Raw genomic sequence first — 19,689 nt, 5'->3', positions numbered from 1 at the left:
AAATGGGTCCCACACTCTAACCCTATAAATACCCCCTCTCCACCAAGAGTGGGGGGATCGGAAAAACCAGGGAGAGAAGGAGAGAGAGAAGGATCGTGAGTGTATGTTTTTCCTTTACAATACACAGACCTATGTAAACTCCAAAGTCACTCGACTATCTCTGTAATCATCAAGTACATAGTGAAACAACAACCCCGTGGATGTAGGCCTTAGTGCTGAACCACGTAAATCCCAGTCTTATTTACATTTCAGCGCTTTACATTTGTCTAACGCTCCATGAGTTTTACTTTTATACTTCGTTTTCTTTATCTTCCCTTGCGTAAACGCCTCTCGCGATATTATTAGATGAGGCTATGATAAACCCAAAGGTTTTGAGCCAAGGAATCAATGCAATTGTATCGTCAGTGCGACTATGTACCTAGAGTGCGAATATTGTTTGTGAACATATAGATGCCTTCGTGATTTACGTGTTCACAAGTTCCACCCAAAGTCAAATAAGCTAGTCTAAAGTCAGCTTTCCCTCTAGTAAAATTAGCTTTTCCCTAATAATTATCATAATAAGTGCAACTAAGTTATCAACACAAACGGTTGCGTGGTTCGGTTAATGGTAACCTACGTCCACGGGGAAAGATGATAAATTTTATTATAGATCTCGTTACATATGGGTGGTGGAACTCCATTAAAAAGAAGATGAAGCTCTACAAGTGAGAGACAAAGTGACGAGAGAGAGAGAGTCTTAAGCTTAATTCCTAACCGACCCAAAAGTCACCCCCCTCCCTCCTAGAGAAGATGAGGATTAGTATTTATAGTTCCATGTGCATCTGGGACGTCTTTGATGTCTTATGTACCATCGAGATCTGATGGTCCTCAGTCAAACTGGTACTTTTGTTGGTTGCTCACCTTCTCCAGTCAAAGGATGCCACGTACTCAAAGCCCACACACATTTGTTGTACAGACTGCTCATCTACCTATGACAAGCAGACACGCCCATGTACCTATAGTATAGCCTATTGCTTAATAATTAAGCAATCTTGGTGGTGTTTTTGGTGTATTCTATTGTAGCATACTATGATACTCCATCCGTTGATAGTGTGCCACACGTTGATTGAGATAGCTTAATAACTAAGCATCCTAGGATGTGATGTTGTGTACCCGGTAGTAACCTATTAAGGTACTCCACCATTAATCTCATGCCACGTGGCGAAGCATACTTTGGTAACTACGATTTTCCCCTTTTTTTGAGGGTTGTTTAAGGAACGATCCTTAAGAAAAAATCTCCATCTTTCCTTTAAGGACCATGCTTCGCGTTAAGGACTACGTTCCACGTCTCGAGGACGTCATGTATTTAGGTATTATCAAGATATTGAAGTGGATTGCCGAGATATCATGAAAGTATTTTGCTGAGGTAGCATCAAAGTATCAAAGTTGTTTTTTTCCGCGTCATTAATATAAAAGTATTTACTTAGGTATCCTCGAAGTATGCAGTCGTTTGCTGAGGTACTGTCGGAATATTGAAGTAGACTATTGAAGTATTAACGAAGTAAGAAGTAGTTTACTGAAGTATCTTCGAAGTGTGAAGTTCTTTTCCTGAGGTACCATCGAACATCGAAGTAGTTTGCTGACGTAGAGAAGTATTGCAGTAATTTTCTTAGGTACAATCGAAATATGAAAGTAGTTCACTAAGGTACCATAGAAGTATCGAAATAGTTCACTGAGGTATCATAGAAATATCGAAGTAGTTTGTCGATGTAGAGAAGTAGCGAAGCACTAATACGTAGGCGTATGATTGCCTATTTCGAGGAACCATGGAAGTATCGAAGTACCAAAATATTGATGATAAATATTATCATACAAATATACGTTAGTTGTAAAGATAATACTTATGCATGCTATAATTAGAGCTATTTATCAAAGAAACTAGGCATTTAATCTATGGAAAATGGGTCATTTGTCCAAATATTTTTAAAACATGGTTCAAATGGACGAGTAAAAATTAATATGAGTGAAATGGACAATTTTTTTTAGCAAGGATGAAACTGGATTCATCCTTACTTAAACTTAAAAAATAGATAGGATGAAACTGGATGCATCCTGTGTAAATTAAAAAATAAGAAAAAGTATTTGAAAATTGACAGGATGAAACTGTTTACATCCTGACTACTTTTACATTTTTGTCCATTTAAACAGTATCAAAATCTAAGTGTCCTTTTTACCCAGGAATTATTGGTTTTGGTCTTTTTAACCCATTTCGTGTTTAATCTAGTGCAAAAGCATGAATCAGTCGAGGGACCAGAGCTCACAATTGTTATTAAGATGGGTTATTTATATGTGTGTAATCATTTTACGCAGCTTGTTTAAGATCAGGGGGACGTAGATTCCGTACATACCATTGCCCGCATTAGTTTTCCCATCTCAAATATACACTTATATATGAGCAAGGAATCCTTTCATGATTCATACGAATGACCAAATATGACGAATTTGAGGAATAAAAAATGACCTAGATGAGAAGGAAATTCAAATAGAGATGTGAGTACTTATCTTATTTTAGATGCGAGTTTGCAGTGGTGATCTTTGATCTGTATAGATATGTCTGCAGTTGGTGTTCATATTTGAGCGGCGGCGTCTTCGTCCACGGGAGCCATGCCTTCGTTATTGTCAGCTGGGACTGGGATGGAGGTTTTCACCTTTTTTAAAGCCGAGCATTCATTCGCTGCTTAGGTATTTTTGCTACCTTTTAGGACCAGCCGTCACCCGACCAACATATAACGAAGACATTCTTGTTTAGCTGAGGCGTCTTTAAGATGTTTCTTTCTTTTCCTGGTACGGAGTTGTCTCTTGTTGTACCTTCGGCTTTGCAATTTCATATCCTTTGCAATGGAAGAATACTTTTGAAGCCTTTTTGGTTAAGCTTTTTGCATAATTTTTATACCTTACTTTTGCACCCGCGTGAAGAAGATATGTACCTTTTTTTTTAGTTAAGTTTTTTTCCCTGACCCTGCGAATTATATATATGTAAGAGTGTTTACAGGGGTAAGTAGAGCTTCGTGCTAGATACTTAGGCGTTTTCTTGCCTTTGGTTGGAACATTCATCATCCTACCAAGCTATGCTTTCGCGAAGGTAGTTGATAGTGTGGTTCCTATGGATGGTGTAATTTATTTATTGTGAACCATCCCATGTTCAACCCGGAGGTCGTGTTGCTTCGATAGAGGTATCTCTTTAGTGGATATCTTATACTGCTCTTGTGCCCCTTCCCTTCGACTGCAGTCCTGGGGATCCGAGATGACATTTGCGCGCTATGCCTTGTCCCTATCTTTGTATTTCTATTTTCGGAGAAGGGTGTATATTATTCCTTCTTATCTTTTTGAATTATAGAAGTCGAAGGATTTTCTCGCTTTTATTTATTTATATATATGTAATTACATATAATCAAGATACCCTACTTTAAAATTGCAGTACCTTCAACATGTCTTTGTTGTTGTAGAGGTAACAAGGTTGATGTATGTTAGCCCCCTTTTGCTTTTGAAAGCAGATTGTCCAAGATTTTAAAAGAAAAAGTATTTGTACCTCTGAAGCCTTCGTCTGTGCACGCTGAGGTTGCCTCCTCGTCAGAGTCGTCATATGCGCAATTATCATTTGCTGATGTGCTTTCAAATGGTACCGAAGGGGTACTTTGTCATAAAATTTACGAAGTCGGGAACTTTAAGATGCTTCCTATCACACCAGAGACTAGATTTGCCTCGCGTGTTGTACTTTGAGATGGGGTGAGTTAAATATTCTTAGGCATACACTTGATTAACAACTTCTTTATTGCGGTGAATTTTCTACTTATAGGCTATGTTGCGTTGGCAATGAGATCCCCCTTCATAGGCTTCTTCCGGTTGCAATGAGATGCCCCTTATAGGCTTCGTTCCGGTTGCAGTGAGTTATCTTTTATAGACCTCGTACCTGTTGCATTGAGCTATCCCTTATAGGCTTTGTTCGATTAGTATTGAGTTGTCTTTTGTATAGGCTTCGTCCCGGTTGCATTTTATCTGCTCCTTATATGTTTCGTTCGAAGTAGAAGCCACTGCACCTATAGTTGACCCATTGGATCGACCTGAGTAAGGAGAATATAGTCTTGATTGGAAGTAGATTGAAGTTTTCCCTTACAGTCTTCGTTCCCACACAGAATTAAAATCATATTCCAAAGGTAACCCCTCGGATTGAGTTTTTTCTTATTCCTTAGCCTCGAAAGTTTTTTTTATTTAGACGAACTTCATCTTGAATTTGAATTTGGCACTTCTCAAGTTTCTTAGATGGTATAGTTGGGGTATTTTTGAGGCTACGTAATTATACGATACCTTCGTACTTAGGAAGCTTGAACTTGGGTTACGACTATAGACTGTACCTTCGTACTTGAAAAGCTTGAATTTGGGATGTGACTCTTTTGGTATACCTATGTATACGGACTTTATGAACTTCTAGGCTGAGAGAATTATGGTAATGATTGTTGGGAGATTGCACTTACTTCTACGTTGTCGTGTGACTCCTCATAGCTGAGTTTGAGTTGTGTCCTCGTTGAGTATGCGTAAGCATACATATATGATCTTCGTTGATTTGCATCTTTGCTGGGGTATGCTTGGTAGTCTGCTTTTTACAGGTTTCGCTCCAATGTATGCCTTCGGTTTCAGACGTAGGTTACGAAACACAATCATATTGTTGAAGTATTTGGCTCCAATTAACATGACCTCCATCTTCTACTATAGATATGGTTAGGAGTAGGGGTGTAAATTCGGGCAGGCCGGGCGGCCCGATCCAAAAACTAAGACAGGCCGGGCAGGCCAGACTTAATATTTGTGAGCCCGTAAATAAATTCAGGCCGGACAGGTCGGGTACAAGTAGATAATTTGCTACCCAAAGACCGCCCAAAGCCCGCTTTTTATACGGGCAGGCCAGATCGGGCCGGACAGACCACTATTTTGATTCTTTTTTTTAAGTTTAAATTTTCAAATGAACGGTATTAAATACAATATCCTTTCCTTTCCAACATCACATATCGTAAGTAAAGTGATAGTATTATTTTATATTTAAATTACACTGACAAAATTTTAATTTTAGGCTATAATAAATAATTAATTAGAGTACAATAAACTTTCTAATAAGAAAATATATTACCATTAATGTTTTGAAAAGGTTAATTATAAGTAAAAACAATTATATATTTTATTTTTCTTGACACAAAATTGACAATTATAAAATTGTAACTTTTAAGTCTTTTTAAGAGGATATTAAATGATTAATAGCACATAGAAGCCTTTCAGGCCGGGCACCAGGCCGGGTATCAGGCCGGGCATCATAATTAATCGCAAAGCCCGAGACCGCCCAATAAATTAATCCAGGCCAGGCCGGGTAGCCCGCAACGGACCATAACAGGCTTTGGGCAATTTCAGGTACAGGCGGACTTGGCGGGTACGGGCAGGCTGAGTTTTTTCGGGTAATATTTACACCCCTAGTTAGGAGGATTGACGTTCGTTGATGATGTTAATTGATACTACGTACCTATAGTTGTTGACGGGGCTGTTGCTGGATCAACTCTGTTTTCCGAAGTATTCCAAGTTGTAAGCTTTGAGCAGGTACTGTTCTCCGTTGAACTTCTCTTTCCTCCATAAATTTGCAAAGTCATAAGCTTGATAATTTAGGGGAACAAAGCTTTGTCCTTCTAAGAGAGTTTTATTTTGAGTTTTTTCTCTCCAACTCAAGTTGGTTGGAAATTTCCAAGTTGTAGGAGGCTGTCCCCTTATCCATCACGTTCTGCATAAAAGATAGAAACAAAAGGTTCTTTGAAATGCGAAGGGTATACCCTCACAATGAGTTGCTTCTCAGTTCCGTCGACGGAATGTATACAAAAAGGTTATACATCCTTGCTAACATGCACTTTTCATTCCGTCACAAATGGACGTTACGGAATATTTGTAACAAGCTCTAGCCGTTACTAAGTTTCCAAGAATTAGTAACACAGTGAAGCCGTTACGAAGTTTTTTTATAGGCATGCCAGACACACGCTTGGTCACACCTGGGTCGTAACACCTGAGTTCTTCTTGGGCCCGCACTTTCTAACCATCCGACACCGTATATACCTAAACTAATATCTCTACCCTTTATGTTTTTCTCGAGATGTAATTTCTAACCAAAAACCCTAGATTATATTCCCTTCACAAAATTCACTTCACATCTCTCTCTCCATTTCTCCGCCTCTTCGTCTCAGCCTCTTCTTCTCTGTTGCTCTCTCTTAATCTCTCTACCCAAAACACAGATTCACTTTCCTCTTCTTTTCTTCCAAATCGAGAGCAAAAGGGTTTGATTGAAGAGTTGTTGGTAGTAATACTAATTCGATTGGTGGATTCAGAATCAGCCGAAAAGGTAACCTGAAGCTTTAATTAGGGTTTCTTTGATTTGATAATTGATTCATAGAAAATAGAATAAGGAATTCACTTATTAAGGATTGGTCAATTCCTGCTGCTAGTCCCGTTTGCTAGGTAATAAAGTTAGAAAACATTTTCATCCGCGCCGCAGTATAAACCCTAGAAAGAGAGCTAGACACTGAGAGTAGTAAGAGATGAACCCAATGGACAAGATGGAAGAAGAAGGTGGATTTGCAGAAAAGAAACAAAGCCAAGAGATATCAGATGTTTTTATTGTAAAGCCAAGAGAGATCTAAGAAATCTCTCATCGCATCTCATCTTCAAACTCATCACAAGGTTGTAAAGAAACTTCAGATTTATTACTTTTAATTTTTAATAGTCAGAAAAACGACTTGAAGAAGAACAACTCCTGAGCTTGTATATTTGTAATTTGTATTTGATGCAAGAAGAGATTGAAATGAATGGTGATGCAGGAAGAGATTGAAATGAATGGAATCGACGAAAATGAAGAGGCAAAATCAGATACTACTTGTCAGGAGTGTGGTGCTAGTTTTCAAAAGCCAGCTCACTTGAAACAACATATGCTGAGCCATTCTCTTGAGGTATTATAGAAAGCGCTATCTTAATTTGGTTTTATATTCTGCAACTTAACCTAATTCAGTGATTCACCATATTGTTTGTTAATTCTACTAGTATATGCAGAATTGTTAAGAATCACTACATCAATGATTCATTCTGTGGCGTTTTTTTGCTGGAAACTTTGTATTATAAAGCTTGGTTGGTGAGTGTGTATCTGTTGATATTTATGGTCTACAAGTGTTTTAAAATAAACTGATTTTGCAGGGCATAAAATTTTTAATGGTCAACATACTTGTTGATGAATATACGATGTGAATCATTGTGAGAAACTCCCGAATGCAATGAGAACTTGAGTGGTCTAGTAGCAGGTTGGGGGACCACCTGTGAAGCTCCATCAAGTGAGGCTCGGTTTCAAGCTGCTTAAACTTTTGAGGTTTGAGGTCTTATTTTTTTGTTTTTTCATCGTAAAACCAAATTAACAATAGAAGTATGATCAAGTAGCATGACAATATATTGCCGCTGTGTGAAAATGTTATTGAAGTTTCTCTGTTGCTTTATCAGCTGAAGGAATCGTCTATGCTAAAGCTGGATAAAATCTGTAGGCATTCTGATGTTATGTAGGTGGTTGCACGCTCTTATGGCCTAACTGGTCTTGTGAGGATTAGTTTAAAGGTAATGTCCCAAGAGAGTACACTGGAGTTCCATCTTTTAGTCTCCTGGCCTTGATGTCATTTACATGTTGATTACACGCTTAGTTGTTGTAATTGCTCCTCCAATTTTCCATGACCGTTGTCTACATCTTCACTATGTATTTGACTGTCCTCTTTTATCTTTTGTTCTTATTTATTCCTGTTTTGGTCTGACCACAAAGACAAATTACATTTACGTCAACAACTTAGTATGACATGAACAAAAAAGGCAAATGCTAACTCCTTGTGCGTGTGTGTGTGTGTGGCAGGAATACACATGATTGAATCGAAGCCTGATCATTTCTTGGATGATCTCCGATTAAATAATCTATGGCCTGAACTCAAGCGGTACAGTCTCTTCATGTCATCCCCTATCTAATTGATCTACGATTAAGTACCACAGATCTTGTTGTCCATAAGCACATTCCATGTGTTATTATTCTTGTTAGGGTTTGTTTTGTTTGATCTGTAGTGTTATCCATCATGGTTAATGATTTGTATATAAAAAAAACAACACTGACATGATTTTGGTCGGGGTACCAAAAAGATTTTTTGTTTTCAATTGAGGTTTGAAGATATATAATAAATACTATGTTTGCAGATTAGATCAATTAATAGTGGTGGTACGATGGCATCAAAGGAGAATTCAGAAGGAATTGAAAGACCTCGAAAGAGATCTACCCATTTCCTGCAGTGCTGGTGAGTTTTACCGTCATTGTTTAGCTTTTTGGTTATATTTTTTGTGAAAAAGGTTATTTTATCATGGTTATGGGTTGCACAGCTTGCAAAGGTTTATAAGTTGGGGGTATGCGTAAATTGGTTCACTATGTGAGCTTAGGAGTCAACACTTGTTGTATAAATCCTGGTTTGAAGGCAGTAATTTTATTACTGTTTGAATTTTTTGTTTGATTAGGTCCTGTAGCTGAGGATATGTTTCATTGGAAAGCCACCATAATGGGACCATCAGACAACCCTTTTGGTGGTGGTGTTTTTACCCTTTCAATCCACCAAAGGTAATGTCGTTGTTACAATTATGTTGTTAATGGGTTAACCAATTTGTTGATTCTATTCCGCCTTATTACGTGTCATTATTGCACAGTGGTATTAACCTGCATAACTGTTTAATTCATGTATCAGGTTTGCAGAAGAGTGGGAAAATGCACATAATGGTTCTCTACCTTCAACCAGAGAGGAGAAAAGAGAGTTTAAGGTCCCCTTGGCTTATGAACTATCTGTGAACTGATTGGCATCTGATTGTTGCTTTTCAATGTTGTAAGTTTTGTAAGTTACAATGTAGGAAGTTTCAATAAACTCAGCAAGTTTTTTTACTTAGAATTTGATACTTACAAGAATTTTGGTACTTGGAAGAATTTATGTTCTTTGATTGAAAGTTATATGAATTGACTGAATGTGATACGAATGTGACAGAACTGTGATGGAATGGAAAGGGTAGGCAGGTTATTGGAATTCCGGCATATTTCCGGCCGAAATTGAACTACCGGTTAATATTGACCTGATCAATATTGGTCGTATTGACTGATTTAGACAAGGTCAATGTTGACTGGCAGTAATTTTTTTGCTGTTACAAAAACGTTCGTAACGGCATGAAGGTGTTACGGCGGTCAGGTTACAAAAATTTCGTAACGGCTCTTTTCTTTTACGACTCGCCATGTAATAACTGCTTTGCCTATTACAAATGCCGTTACAACCCAAAATTCGTAACGTCCCCTTTGCCGTTACAAAAATATTGTAATACCCTGTAACAGGCAAATCGTTGCAACCCGTTTTAGTAACGGCTTTTTTCTGTTTCTAATCCCATAATTTGGTGTAATTATCTATTGAGAAAGTTGAGTAAAAAGCCGAGAGTGATGATTCCATTTTTCCGTACCTGTAGTCTTGCCAAGAAGTTCTGAAGCTAGAGAAGCATATACCGTAACATTAATGCAGGATCCAACAAAGTTATCCAAATATCTCCATTTTAGGTATGCTGGATTACGAATTTGAACATTGTTGTAAACAAGAAACTGAGACTGATGTTCAATAGATCCATCAATGAAACCAAACAGATTGGTGCTAATCAATATGGATGACATATGATCTCTCCATACTAGAAAATTAGAGCCACCATGTTTCGTAGAAACAAAATTAGATATATTTTGAAAAGGAAGCTGAGTACATCGATGTAGAGGTTGTGCAGGAGGAGGTGGTGGTGGTACTTGATTTGAAATTGGTAATACTGGTGGTGGTTGATTTAATGGTGTTAAAACTGGTGGTTGTGAAGATGTTGATATGAGAGAGGTGGAAAACTTGATTGATTTGATGTAAAATTAGGGTTATTGATGGGATTGTTGGTGTTCGTAGCAGCGGAAGATGACGAATTAACGGTGGTTCTTAGCATTGTGCTCAAGAACAAGGTTGTAAGGATCGATTTTAGGTCAGATTTTGTTGTTGGAAGTCAAAATTCCACTCTTGGTCTTTGATACCATGTAGGAACAAAATAAGGTTGTATTGATTCTGTTAAATCTTGCAAGGGGGGAGAGAGAGAGATGCTTATAGTATCAAGATACTGGAAAAGAGTAAAGCAGAAAGTAAAGAAAAACAAGAACTAAAGTTCTATTACAATGAGCTGTCATAGTCCACATGTCATAAAGACATTGGTTAATAGTCATGATTGGATGAACGGATGACAGTAGGATGCTAAGCTGTACTTCCTGAAATTGGCTGAGTGGCTGACTGAGTGACTGACTATTTCTTACAAGTTAATTGTCTCTTACAAAATATATACGGTTTCTTGTGGGATCTTAAGGATGAAGTTCTACGTCGATATGATCTAATGTTTAGTTACCAGCAGAAATACTTATATTTTTCTACAACTAAAATACTACAAGACTAGTACTTGATTTTTGTTTTCATTGATTAGGTTTATAAATTATGAATTTTATATATGTTTCTGAGATTGTTTTTTTCCCCTGCAAAACTCGCTAGGAGCATTTATTTAAAAGGCAAACAAAAAGAACGAGGGGGACTGGACCGAAACTCGGGAGAAGAGAAGATAAAATAAAGGTAAAAAAACATGATAATAAAAATTATCTAAAATGATAAACTAACAGACTTGATTTATCATTATCCATAGCTGATAGGATAAAATGCGGTGGCTCATTCCACCATTGCGAGTCTGTGTTTGAGTCCTCCTCAAATTGTGAGCTTGACTCGTACCATCTTAATATTATGCAACAGCCTACAGTATCAGACTAAGAGGCCGACGTCACTGTAGCATAGTGGTAGAGTTACTAGGTGGCGATACCAGTCGCAAGCACCAAATTATTTACAAGTCAATTAAAAAAATCAGACTAAGGGTCTAGATAGTCAGAGGTGTTGACTGGGGGTCAACTTTAACAAATTGGATTTGCAATTCAACAAATTATGAACTTTGCGGATCACAAGTTACAAGGACTGCTGAATTTTTTTTTTCCTTAAAAATGCGATGTGTCTTATGAGCAGTACTCTCGCGCAATGGATTGCTCATGGACAACGATAGCTTTAACTACATCCACTTGATATATATGCAATAGACAGCAACATGAAAAAAAATATTCCGAAACTAACTTTGCCCATTACACCTATTCCTTCAGCAATTACTAGATTATGGAAGGTGGCTATTACGATCATTAGAAATATTTGTACCGTAATAAAAATAAAGGAAGCCATCCAAATATTACCTTTAATCAAAGCTTTGCTCTTTTTAAAATTGCTTTATAGCCAGAACTCTTTTCCATTACCGATACTACACAAGCCAAGTGCCATATTATGCTGATGTAAACGAACCCGATCGTGTAATGATATTATCTATTATACCAATAAGAAGGTAGGCGCCAATACCATCAAGACCCTTGGGTGGCTTAACTATTATCATTGTCACAAATACTATTAGAAGTGTAAATAATGTGTATAGAAACATGATGAGAAAGGCCCATAAGAAAGTGATCATAATTCTCTTCCGAACCGGAAAACATATTTCACCGTTTATGACACTCATTCACTGAAATAGGATGCCCATCTGATAGGACGATCACGCCAAATGAATGTATAAAATTTCGGATTCTCAAATCAGAGTTCCGTTGTTTGTTTTTTCGTTTGCTTTCGACTCTTGTGGTCCGTGGTCCTTGGGCCGTAGACATTTCTTCTTCCCATTAGAAAAACAAAAGAGGTCTAGAAGCCCTGGTTAGTTGAGATACTCTCAACCCTATTTAAGATATTCTTTTTCATTACAAATATTGTATAAATTAATTAATCATTTACCTAATCTGATTGACAAAGTAAAAAAGCATTATTTATGACAAAATTTATGTCCGTTGTTTACCTAATTAATGTGTCATGTCGGAGTATTACTTAACTTAATGGAGTTAGTAAGGATATATTGTGTTGTATATATATACACCCAACATTGTTATATATATATTGTTTATTCTCTCCGCGCCAAAGCATGCCATGCCACATTTGTCAATGGCATGCCAATCACCTTACCGCGCCATACCATGCCGGCCTTCTCTATGCGGCTATCAAAACGAAGGTGTGCCATGATCAACGACCATCCTTCCATCTTAGATGCAAAGCTTAGCCGTCCAAGGTCGCCAGACAACGCATGGTAACCTTTGGTCCAAAACCCTAGTTTTGGCCACGCCAAACCGCGCCAAGGCATGCCATGCCATCCATGTCGGCCTTCCCTATGCGGCTACCAAAACGAAGGCGTGCGATGATCAATGACCACCCTTCCATCTTAGATGCAAATCTTAGACGTCCAAGGTCGCCAAACAACGCATGGTAATCTTTGGCCCAAAATCCTAGTTTTGGCCACGCCAAACCGCGCCAAGGCAGGCCATGCCACATGTGCCAATGGCATGCCAACCACCTTGCCGCGCAATACCATGCCGGCCTTCCCTATGCGGCTACCAAAACGAAGGCATGCGATGATCAACGGCCACCCTTCCATCTTAGATGCAAATCTTAGCCGTCCAAGGTCGCCAAACAGCGCACGGTAATCTTTGGCCCAAAACCCTAGTTTTGGCCACGCCAAACCGTGCCAAGGCATGCATGCCACATATTCCAATGGCATGCCAACCACCTTGCCGCGCCATACCATGCCGACCTTCCCTATGCGGCTACCAAAACGAAGGCGTGGGATGATCAACGACCACCCTTCCATCTTAGATGCAAATCTTCGCTGTCCAAGGTCGCCAACCAACGCATGGAAGCCTTTGGCCCAACGCCAAAACCCTAATTTTGGCCACATTAAACCGCGCCAAGGCATGCCGGCTATGCCACATGTGCCAATGGCCTGCCATCCACCTTGCTGCGCCATGCCATGCAGTCGTCCCCTTCAAGGCTGCTAAAACGAAGGCGTGCAACAATCAACGGCTACCCTTCCATCTTAGATGCAAATCTTAGCCGTCCAAGTTCGCCAACCAACGCATGTAACCTTTTTCCCAACACCAAAACCCTAATTTTGGCCACGCCAAACCGCACCAAGGCATGCCGGCCATGCCACATGTGCCAATGGCATGCCAGCCACCTTGTTGCGCCATACCATGCCGTCCTTTCCTATGCGTCTACCAAAACGAAGGCCTGCAACATTCAACGACCACTTTTCATCTAAGATGCAGATCTTAGCCGTCCAAGGTTACCAGCTAACGCATGGCAACCTTTGGCCCTAGTTTGGTCGCGCCTAAACAAAGCCAAAACCCTAACTTTTGGCCGCGCCTAATCTGGGCCATATTAAAGCCACACTGATCATGCTTTCATGCCACTGGATACCAAACGAAGGGTTACAATAATCAACGGCTACCTTTCCTCTTAAGATGCAAAATATCGACCGTCGAAGGTCCACACCGAGTCGGAAAGTCTCCCAAGCTCAACTTGCTAGACAACAACAACATGCTACATATTTTCCACGAAAACGCTCGAGACATCAACACATGTCACAAACTGGGGGATGCTCATTGGGTATTGATTTGGCGGTTTACAGCGTGCGGCGTACAGTACGCCCGTTATAAGATAGTGTCATAAGGATGAGGCGGTTAGTAAATACAGGGAGTCATGGTGAAACGATTTCTTTTATGGAACATCAATTCCAGGCATTATCGGTTACCACCTCCTCCCATTTACTCACCCGTTTCCCATTTGTTAATGAGACCAGAGTACGTTTCACTTCGACTGGTATAAATAGGCATTACCTATTTCCAGCGAACAACAAGTTCAAGTCAGGAGGATACAACATTCAGAAAATATTTGCTAGCTTTCCATCTGTTAGTTTCCCACTTTCTGATACAAGTCGTGAAACAACTACTCTTCCAGAATCAACTTTTCTGGTCTCAACAATCTCTTCGCTTCCCTCCCGAAGACCAACCCTTCTCCTTCACTTTGTGACCGAAGCAAGTCTGGAACGTCCATTTCTTTGTTTAGGCCGGATTTGTACAGATTGATCTCTCAAATCTAAAGTACTCCCTTGCAGTACATTGTTTAGGGTTTAAACTCGTTTCTCACCCACACACCCGAAATTACTAAAATCAGCAGAAACCGTTTTCACCCTCAAACTATTGGCGACCACAGTGGGAGATCTATCTCTCGGTTCCAATACCAATTCCAGAATACGTTTCTCTAACTCAGGAAGATGGTCGGTTTTAGGGCTGAATCTGTGTCCTCAAGTTTCACTCAGGTGAACGGAAATGTTCCCTTCCCCAACAAAACGCCCAACAACGCAATCGACGAAGGAATACCAAGACTGACTGACTTGGCGCGCATTCAGGAGATCCACACCAAGAACATGGGTCTGATGAAAGATGCAATTAACATCATACATGACTTCCTTATCAACTTAACATCAGAGTTGAATGATTCACTTATCCCGGAAGCTCCAGGACTGGGAACTAACATCCCAAACGATCACTCCCAAGTCAACAGCTTCACTACTAATCAGAAACTGGTAGACCAGGAAACGGCCTCATTGGTGGAAAATTTATGTGAACTCTTACGTCTTTCAAAAGATCAACGGATGGATTTCCTCATCAACTAAATAGCGCTAAACGCGTCCTTGATTCCTTGGTTCGATTTCCCAGGCATCCCTCTCTCCATTCTCCTTATCTCTTCGTCTCTATTATTTCTCTCTCATTTCTCAGAGGAAGAAAGAGAAACTATTTTGCTTTGTGAACCTTCTTCGTCTCTCTATTATTACTTACCAAAACTAAGATTACATGATTTCTATCAAAGATAATGATTCTAAGCTTGATAAATCCAACAATTCTCCTCTTTCTATCTATCTGCTCTTTTTACTCTTCCTCTCTTTAAATAGTTTGTTGTTGTTTTTACTGCTACATTCTACATCTGAATCTGATTGAAAAAAAAAACCTCCTTCGCAGGAGACCCAAAATCCCTTTTCTTCAGAAAACCCTAACTTTCTCTCTCGAAAATTAAAATTATAAACCTAATTTTTCCAGTTTCATACTTGTTACAACTATCATTCCATGGTAACAGAAGTCATTAGTGAAAAGTAATAGAAATCGGTGAAATGTTTTGGTTGGATGCTATTCTTCCATTAGGAATTATAGGTAATTCTCCGTATCACTTCTTGTTAGAATTTCTTAATCCCGATCTTCATTTAAACATCACGAATAATTGGGGGTTTTGTTGTTCGCAGATTTGGGTGTGATGTTGAAGTTGTTTCTTACAAGGTGAACGTCCTTCTCATTTAGATCTATTGTTTTATTGATTTTACAATAAGAAAATTATAAACAGTGAACATAGAAAGGTTTTTTTTGATTGTTTTAGCATCTTAATTCTCTAACCATTTTTTTCTTTTGTAAAAAATGGTGCAGGATAGGTCATGGTTCAAATTGTAACAATCCCACTTGATGCAATGGTTTGTCCGACTACTTATTCAGATTGCAATTTTTTACTTGCTTATTATCATGTCCTCTTATTTCAGTTGTGTTTGATTCATAAATATTTTGTTTTATTGTAGCCAGAGTTTGTTTAAGGAAATTTGAGCTTTAAAAGAGAGTTTTTCACTGTTGCTCGAGCATCAAGACTCTCTTGACAGGTCAGTATAGAGTAATATGAAATTGGGGTTTTTAAATATTGGGGGTAAGAATTTGGGTTTTGTTAATTATTGTTTCTGTGATTTCAGGTTTTGCTTTGTTAATCTCTCAATTTCAAGTGAAGTTGCTGAAGTTATTTCAATCTCTCAATTTCATTGAATCTCAGGTTTGTGCCTCTTTGATGCAGTTATTTACAATTTTTTTGTTTTGTTTTGTTTTGATCAGAACAAATTAGTAGTGTTAACATGCATGTTTTATTTACACATTGCTTGAACATGGTGTAATTGAGTTGCTTCTCTATGTTGAGGTTTTTTTATCATCTTTAATTTCCTTAGTTGTGAATGACACTGTTAGACTGCACAAGAAAATTCTCGTGTGAAAACATACTGTGAGACTAATGGTGTAACTTCAACTCTCATTCTGAATTTGACAAATGGTCATTATCATTATAACAGGGTTAGGCTATAAATACAAATTCTATTCAATACTACTATAAGGAAGTATTATGAATCATGATGGCTATAATAATAGATTTTGTGAAAATTAAAGCACATAGAGGTGCTGCAATTTATGACTGCGAAGTGCGAACCCCTGTATGGGTTTTGCTATTATATATTGGAATTCTATAACCCATGTCATTTGAATTTTGTATTTTGTCACCTTCATTACAACGTCATTATCGAAATTCGTTATTAAGTCGCATTTGAAATATTGTCCCGACTTCTTAACTAATTCCTGTAGTTTTCACAAAAGTTTTTTAAAATTTACATTCAGATTCATTGTTACCTGTAGTCTTTCTTCAATACATCTAAGTAGCATTGGAAGGATAATCTCTTGTAGCGAAAACTGGTTGGTGCTCATCCATTTGTTACCTTCTTATCGTATTTTAATATGATTTCATTGCCTGGTATTTTTATTTGCATGATGGTTGAGTTATTAATTCTCGTGTGGTGAATGGTAATAGATGCTTGTCCTGCATAAACATATCCTTTGTGTAGTGATTGGTGCATTTGTCCTAACCCAATTCTAGGTTATTGAGTAGGCTTCTGTAACCAACAAAACCCCTTGTTCATTTTCGACATCCGAAGGTTCTATTTTTTACTTATCATTTCATAACATGCATCATTACGACCATTAAATCCTTGGGTTGTATTTGCAGTCCTTTCATATTTTTGAGTGTCACGATAATAAGCTTAATCGACATGTTTAGTATATGTGATGATTAACCTCAGTCACATCTCCGTTTGCTGATTTTGTGTAAAACCACTACATGTCGTATTCTTTTGTATCTCAGTGTTAAGGAGGTCACTTGGGGTGAAAGAGTGTTGCACACGAGAGTTGAATGATATGTTAGTTGCGATTTTGATCTTGCTGACTGATTAAATTTATCTCTCATGTTTATTCTACTATTGTAGTGACTACTGTCGAAAGTTGCCATTTATATGAATCTCAAGAAGGCCTATACATAATGGTACAGAAAACTGGGTTGTAATAGTAGAGTCAAACAAAATTAATTAGATGGTTTAAGCTAAAGCAGTGTCATATTCTTGTGTATCTTGGTGTTAAGGAGGTCATTTGGATGCAAAAGTGTTGCATACGAGAGTTGAATTATATGCAAGGGGAAATTTTTATCTGGCTGACTGATTAACTTTATGTCTCATTTTGATTCTAGTATTTATATTAACTATTCTCGAAAGTTTGCCACTTTATTTGTATCTCAAAAAGACCTATATAAAAACTTTTTAGAACACCACAAGTGCTTAAATTGATTGTGTTCTAGTGATGCCATATTCGATATTCAAATTATTTTGTATTTCATAAATTGATTGTTTTAAAGTCGATTTTGATTCATGAAGCATTTGATATTTTGAACAGAAACGATAATGCCCCTCAAAATAAGAAGCCATATTCTGTAATCATTGAAACAAGTAGGGAGTTACTTTGAAAAGAGTGTGCAATATAGAGAAAAACATATGTCAGTACTAGAGTAGCAATTTAGAATTACAATTTCTCTTTTGCTGTTATTTACAAATGGTAGTCCTTCTGAAAACAATCAATCTTCTTTCTTGAAGTACGATATTTTGTATACAAGCTGTTATAAATTCTTTACTGCTTCACAATACCTTAGTGTGTTAAACACCGTGAAGAGTTTCATTTTAGTTGTGCGGGATAAGTATAGATAAACCTTGTCACCTGGGATTACTTAATGGTAGGGAAGGTACAATATGTTAGGATGAGCATTTTTGAACTTGTGTACAAATATTTTTTCCGCCCATGTTCATATGAACAGAAACAAACATACTAGTCCTTGAATGCAGCAGTCTAAATATTTTAGTCTTGGTTGTTCATCCTTAAATACTAAAGTATTAGTTTTAGAATAGAGTTCCTAAATGTCAGCATGCCTTGTTATCATGTCTGCTTCTTTGTTTCCTTCTCATGGTTTTAACTTTACTTGAGGTTCATGCTTGGTGTGCATCTCAGAGAATTGGCAATGCTGCTGCTAAATTCCTGATAGGCACATAGAATTCTTTGTATGATGAATTTTTATTTTCATAAGATTGGTCTTCGGATTTGTCCTTGTTGGACATTTTATTTTTCATGTTTTGCACTGCCGGTTTTAACTGTTTGGAATGTGTTCCATTTTCTAATTACAGGTGAAGATATGGGAAAATCTTATGTATGCCTTTTGTACTGAAAGCTGGATCTTAAATTAATCTACAAAGTCTAAATCCGGTGCTACGAAGACACCAAGCTGATGAAGTTATTCCCTGAAATTGTTCGAAACCTCTGCTTGCAGAAGATACAATTATTCATTGGTTTCGCTAAGGATTAAACCCCAAGGGAAGGTAAGCAGTTGAGATATCACTTGCTAGATAAATCATAAACTTTGTTAAACTGTTTAAATCTGGCTATGCGTGCAAAACTCACAAGCTTTGTTTAAACTGCTTGCATCCTTAGCCACTTCATTGTTTTCAATGTCATTGATTAGGTTTCTGTTCTTGCAGAAAAAGATTTGTGAAAGCTCTGGAACTCAATGGTTAACTGGCTGGAGGAGGCAGGAGATGGTGCTGACAATGGATGTTATTCAAGCCTGGAGGAGGCAGTGCTGTAGAGGACAGATTACACTGGTCATAACTACATATTACACTGGTCAGAACTACAGATTTTAATCCTTTGTGTAATTTGAAACCAATGAATCAATGAATCAATGATCACCTTTTAAGTCTTGCTCTTAGCTGCTTCATTGCTTCTGATGCAACAATCTGCAGCTTAAACCTACATAGTAAAATCCTCCTTGCTTGAGGTTGGTGATTTTGTTGCTGCAAGAGCTGTCTTCATCAGTTTCTTTTTCCTTTTACTTCTAAACTCAGTTCAAGCTTATGCACTATGTCACTCAATAGCTTGCGAGGGAGTAGGTAAGAGGTTGCTTAGAGTTTTTGTTGTGGTTTGAATGTGTATACTCAGATTGGATTCCTAACTTGAAGACTTGAAATAATGAGATTGGTCCTGGGCCGACTCTGGTACAAAATTTCAAGCAACAACATTTCTGCATCTTTTTGGTTACAAAAATTTCAAGCAACAACATTTCGGCATCTTTTTACAACCCTGCAGTTTGTCTACTGCATATGCTGCATTTTCTTTTTAGTTGTTGGCCTTTTTTTGTTTCTTTCTTTCTTTAGTCCAAGCTGTTACTGTTGTCCAGCTGATGCACTTGCAGAGCAGTCAGCTTGAGGGGTAGTGTTGAATATATCAAGTGAATATCCAGCTAGTGTTCGTAGTCGTGTACCGTCTCATCTGACGAACTTATTCAGCTATACAGCAATCATTCAGTGCACAAAGATAGAGAATTGAACTCTTAAAGATCTGAGGTTGGCACACCTTACGCTTAGACATCACCATGTGAGTGATGTTCAACTGTGAAGAAT

At 38.1% G+C, this 19,689-nt stretch overlaps 1 protein-coding gene and 1 long non-coding RNA gene across 7 annotated transcripts; both read left to right on the top strand.

The window, feature by feature from the left end:
- The first annotated feature begins 6,247 nt into the window (after positions 1-6,247).
- On the top strand, positions 6,248-8,933 carry LOC113285866 (NEDD8-activating enzyme E1 regulatory subunit AXR1-like). Of its 2 annotated transcripts, none has more exons than XM_026534609.1 (8): positions 6,248-6,403; positions 6,507-6,741; positions 6,879-7,417; positions 7,546-7,656; positions 7,943-8,021; positions 8,275-8,372; positions 8,587-8,686; positions 8,811-8,933. In XM_026534609.1, exons 5-8 carry the CDS (start codon positions 7,951-7,953, stop codon positions 8,914-8,916), a joined length of 375 nt encoding a protein of 124 aa, XP_026390394.1. In that variant the 5' UTR covers positions 6,248-6,403; positions 6,507-6,741; positions 6,879-7,417; positions 7,546-7,656; positions 7,943-7,950; the 3' UTR covers positions 8,917-8,933. The 2 variants fall into 2 exon arrangements, with proteins under 2 accessions (XP_026390394.1, XP_026390393.1); XM_026534608.1 differs by having other exon boundaries at positions 6,248-6,741; positions 6,879-7,007; positions 7,249-7,417.
- Positions 8,934-14,786: 5,853 nt separating this feature from the next.
- On the top strand, positions 14,787-19,292 carry LOC113288381. Of its 5 annotated transcripts, XR_003330598.1 has the most exons (9): positions 14,787-15,274; positions 15,364-15,397; positions 15,542-15,585; positions 15,688-15,765; positions 15,853-15,929; positions 16,538-16,612; positions 17,179-17,234; positions 18,418-18,609; positions 18,769-19,292. It is a non-coding gene; the product is annotated as an uncharacterized LOC113288381 (long non-coding RNA). The 5 variants fall into 5 exon arrangements; XR_003330596.1 differs by lacking the exon at positions 16,538-16,612; XR_003330597.1 differs by lacking the exon at positions 17,179-17,234.
- The last annotated feature ends 397 nt before the right edge of the window (positions 19,293-19,689 follow it).

This window comes from Papaver somniferum, chromosome 6 (genome assembly GCF_003573695.1).
Source record: "Papaver somniferum cultivar HN1 chromosome 6, ASM357369v1, whole genome shotgun sequence".
NCBI classification, from domain to species: domain Eukaryota; kingdom Viridiplantae; phylum Streptophyta; class Magnoliopsida; order Ranunculales; family Papaveraceae; genus Papaver; species Papaver somniferum.
This window is presented reverse-complemented; position numbering and strand designations above follow the sequence as displayed.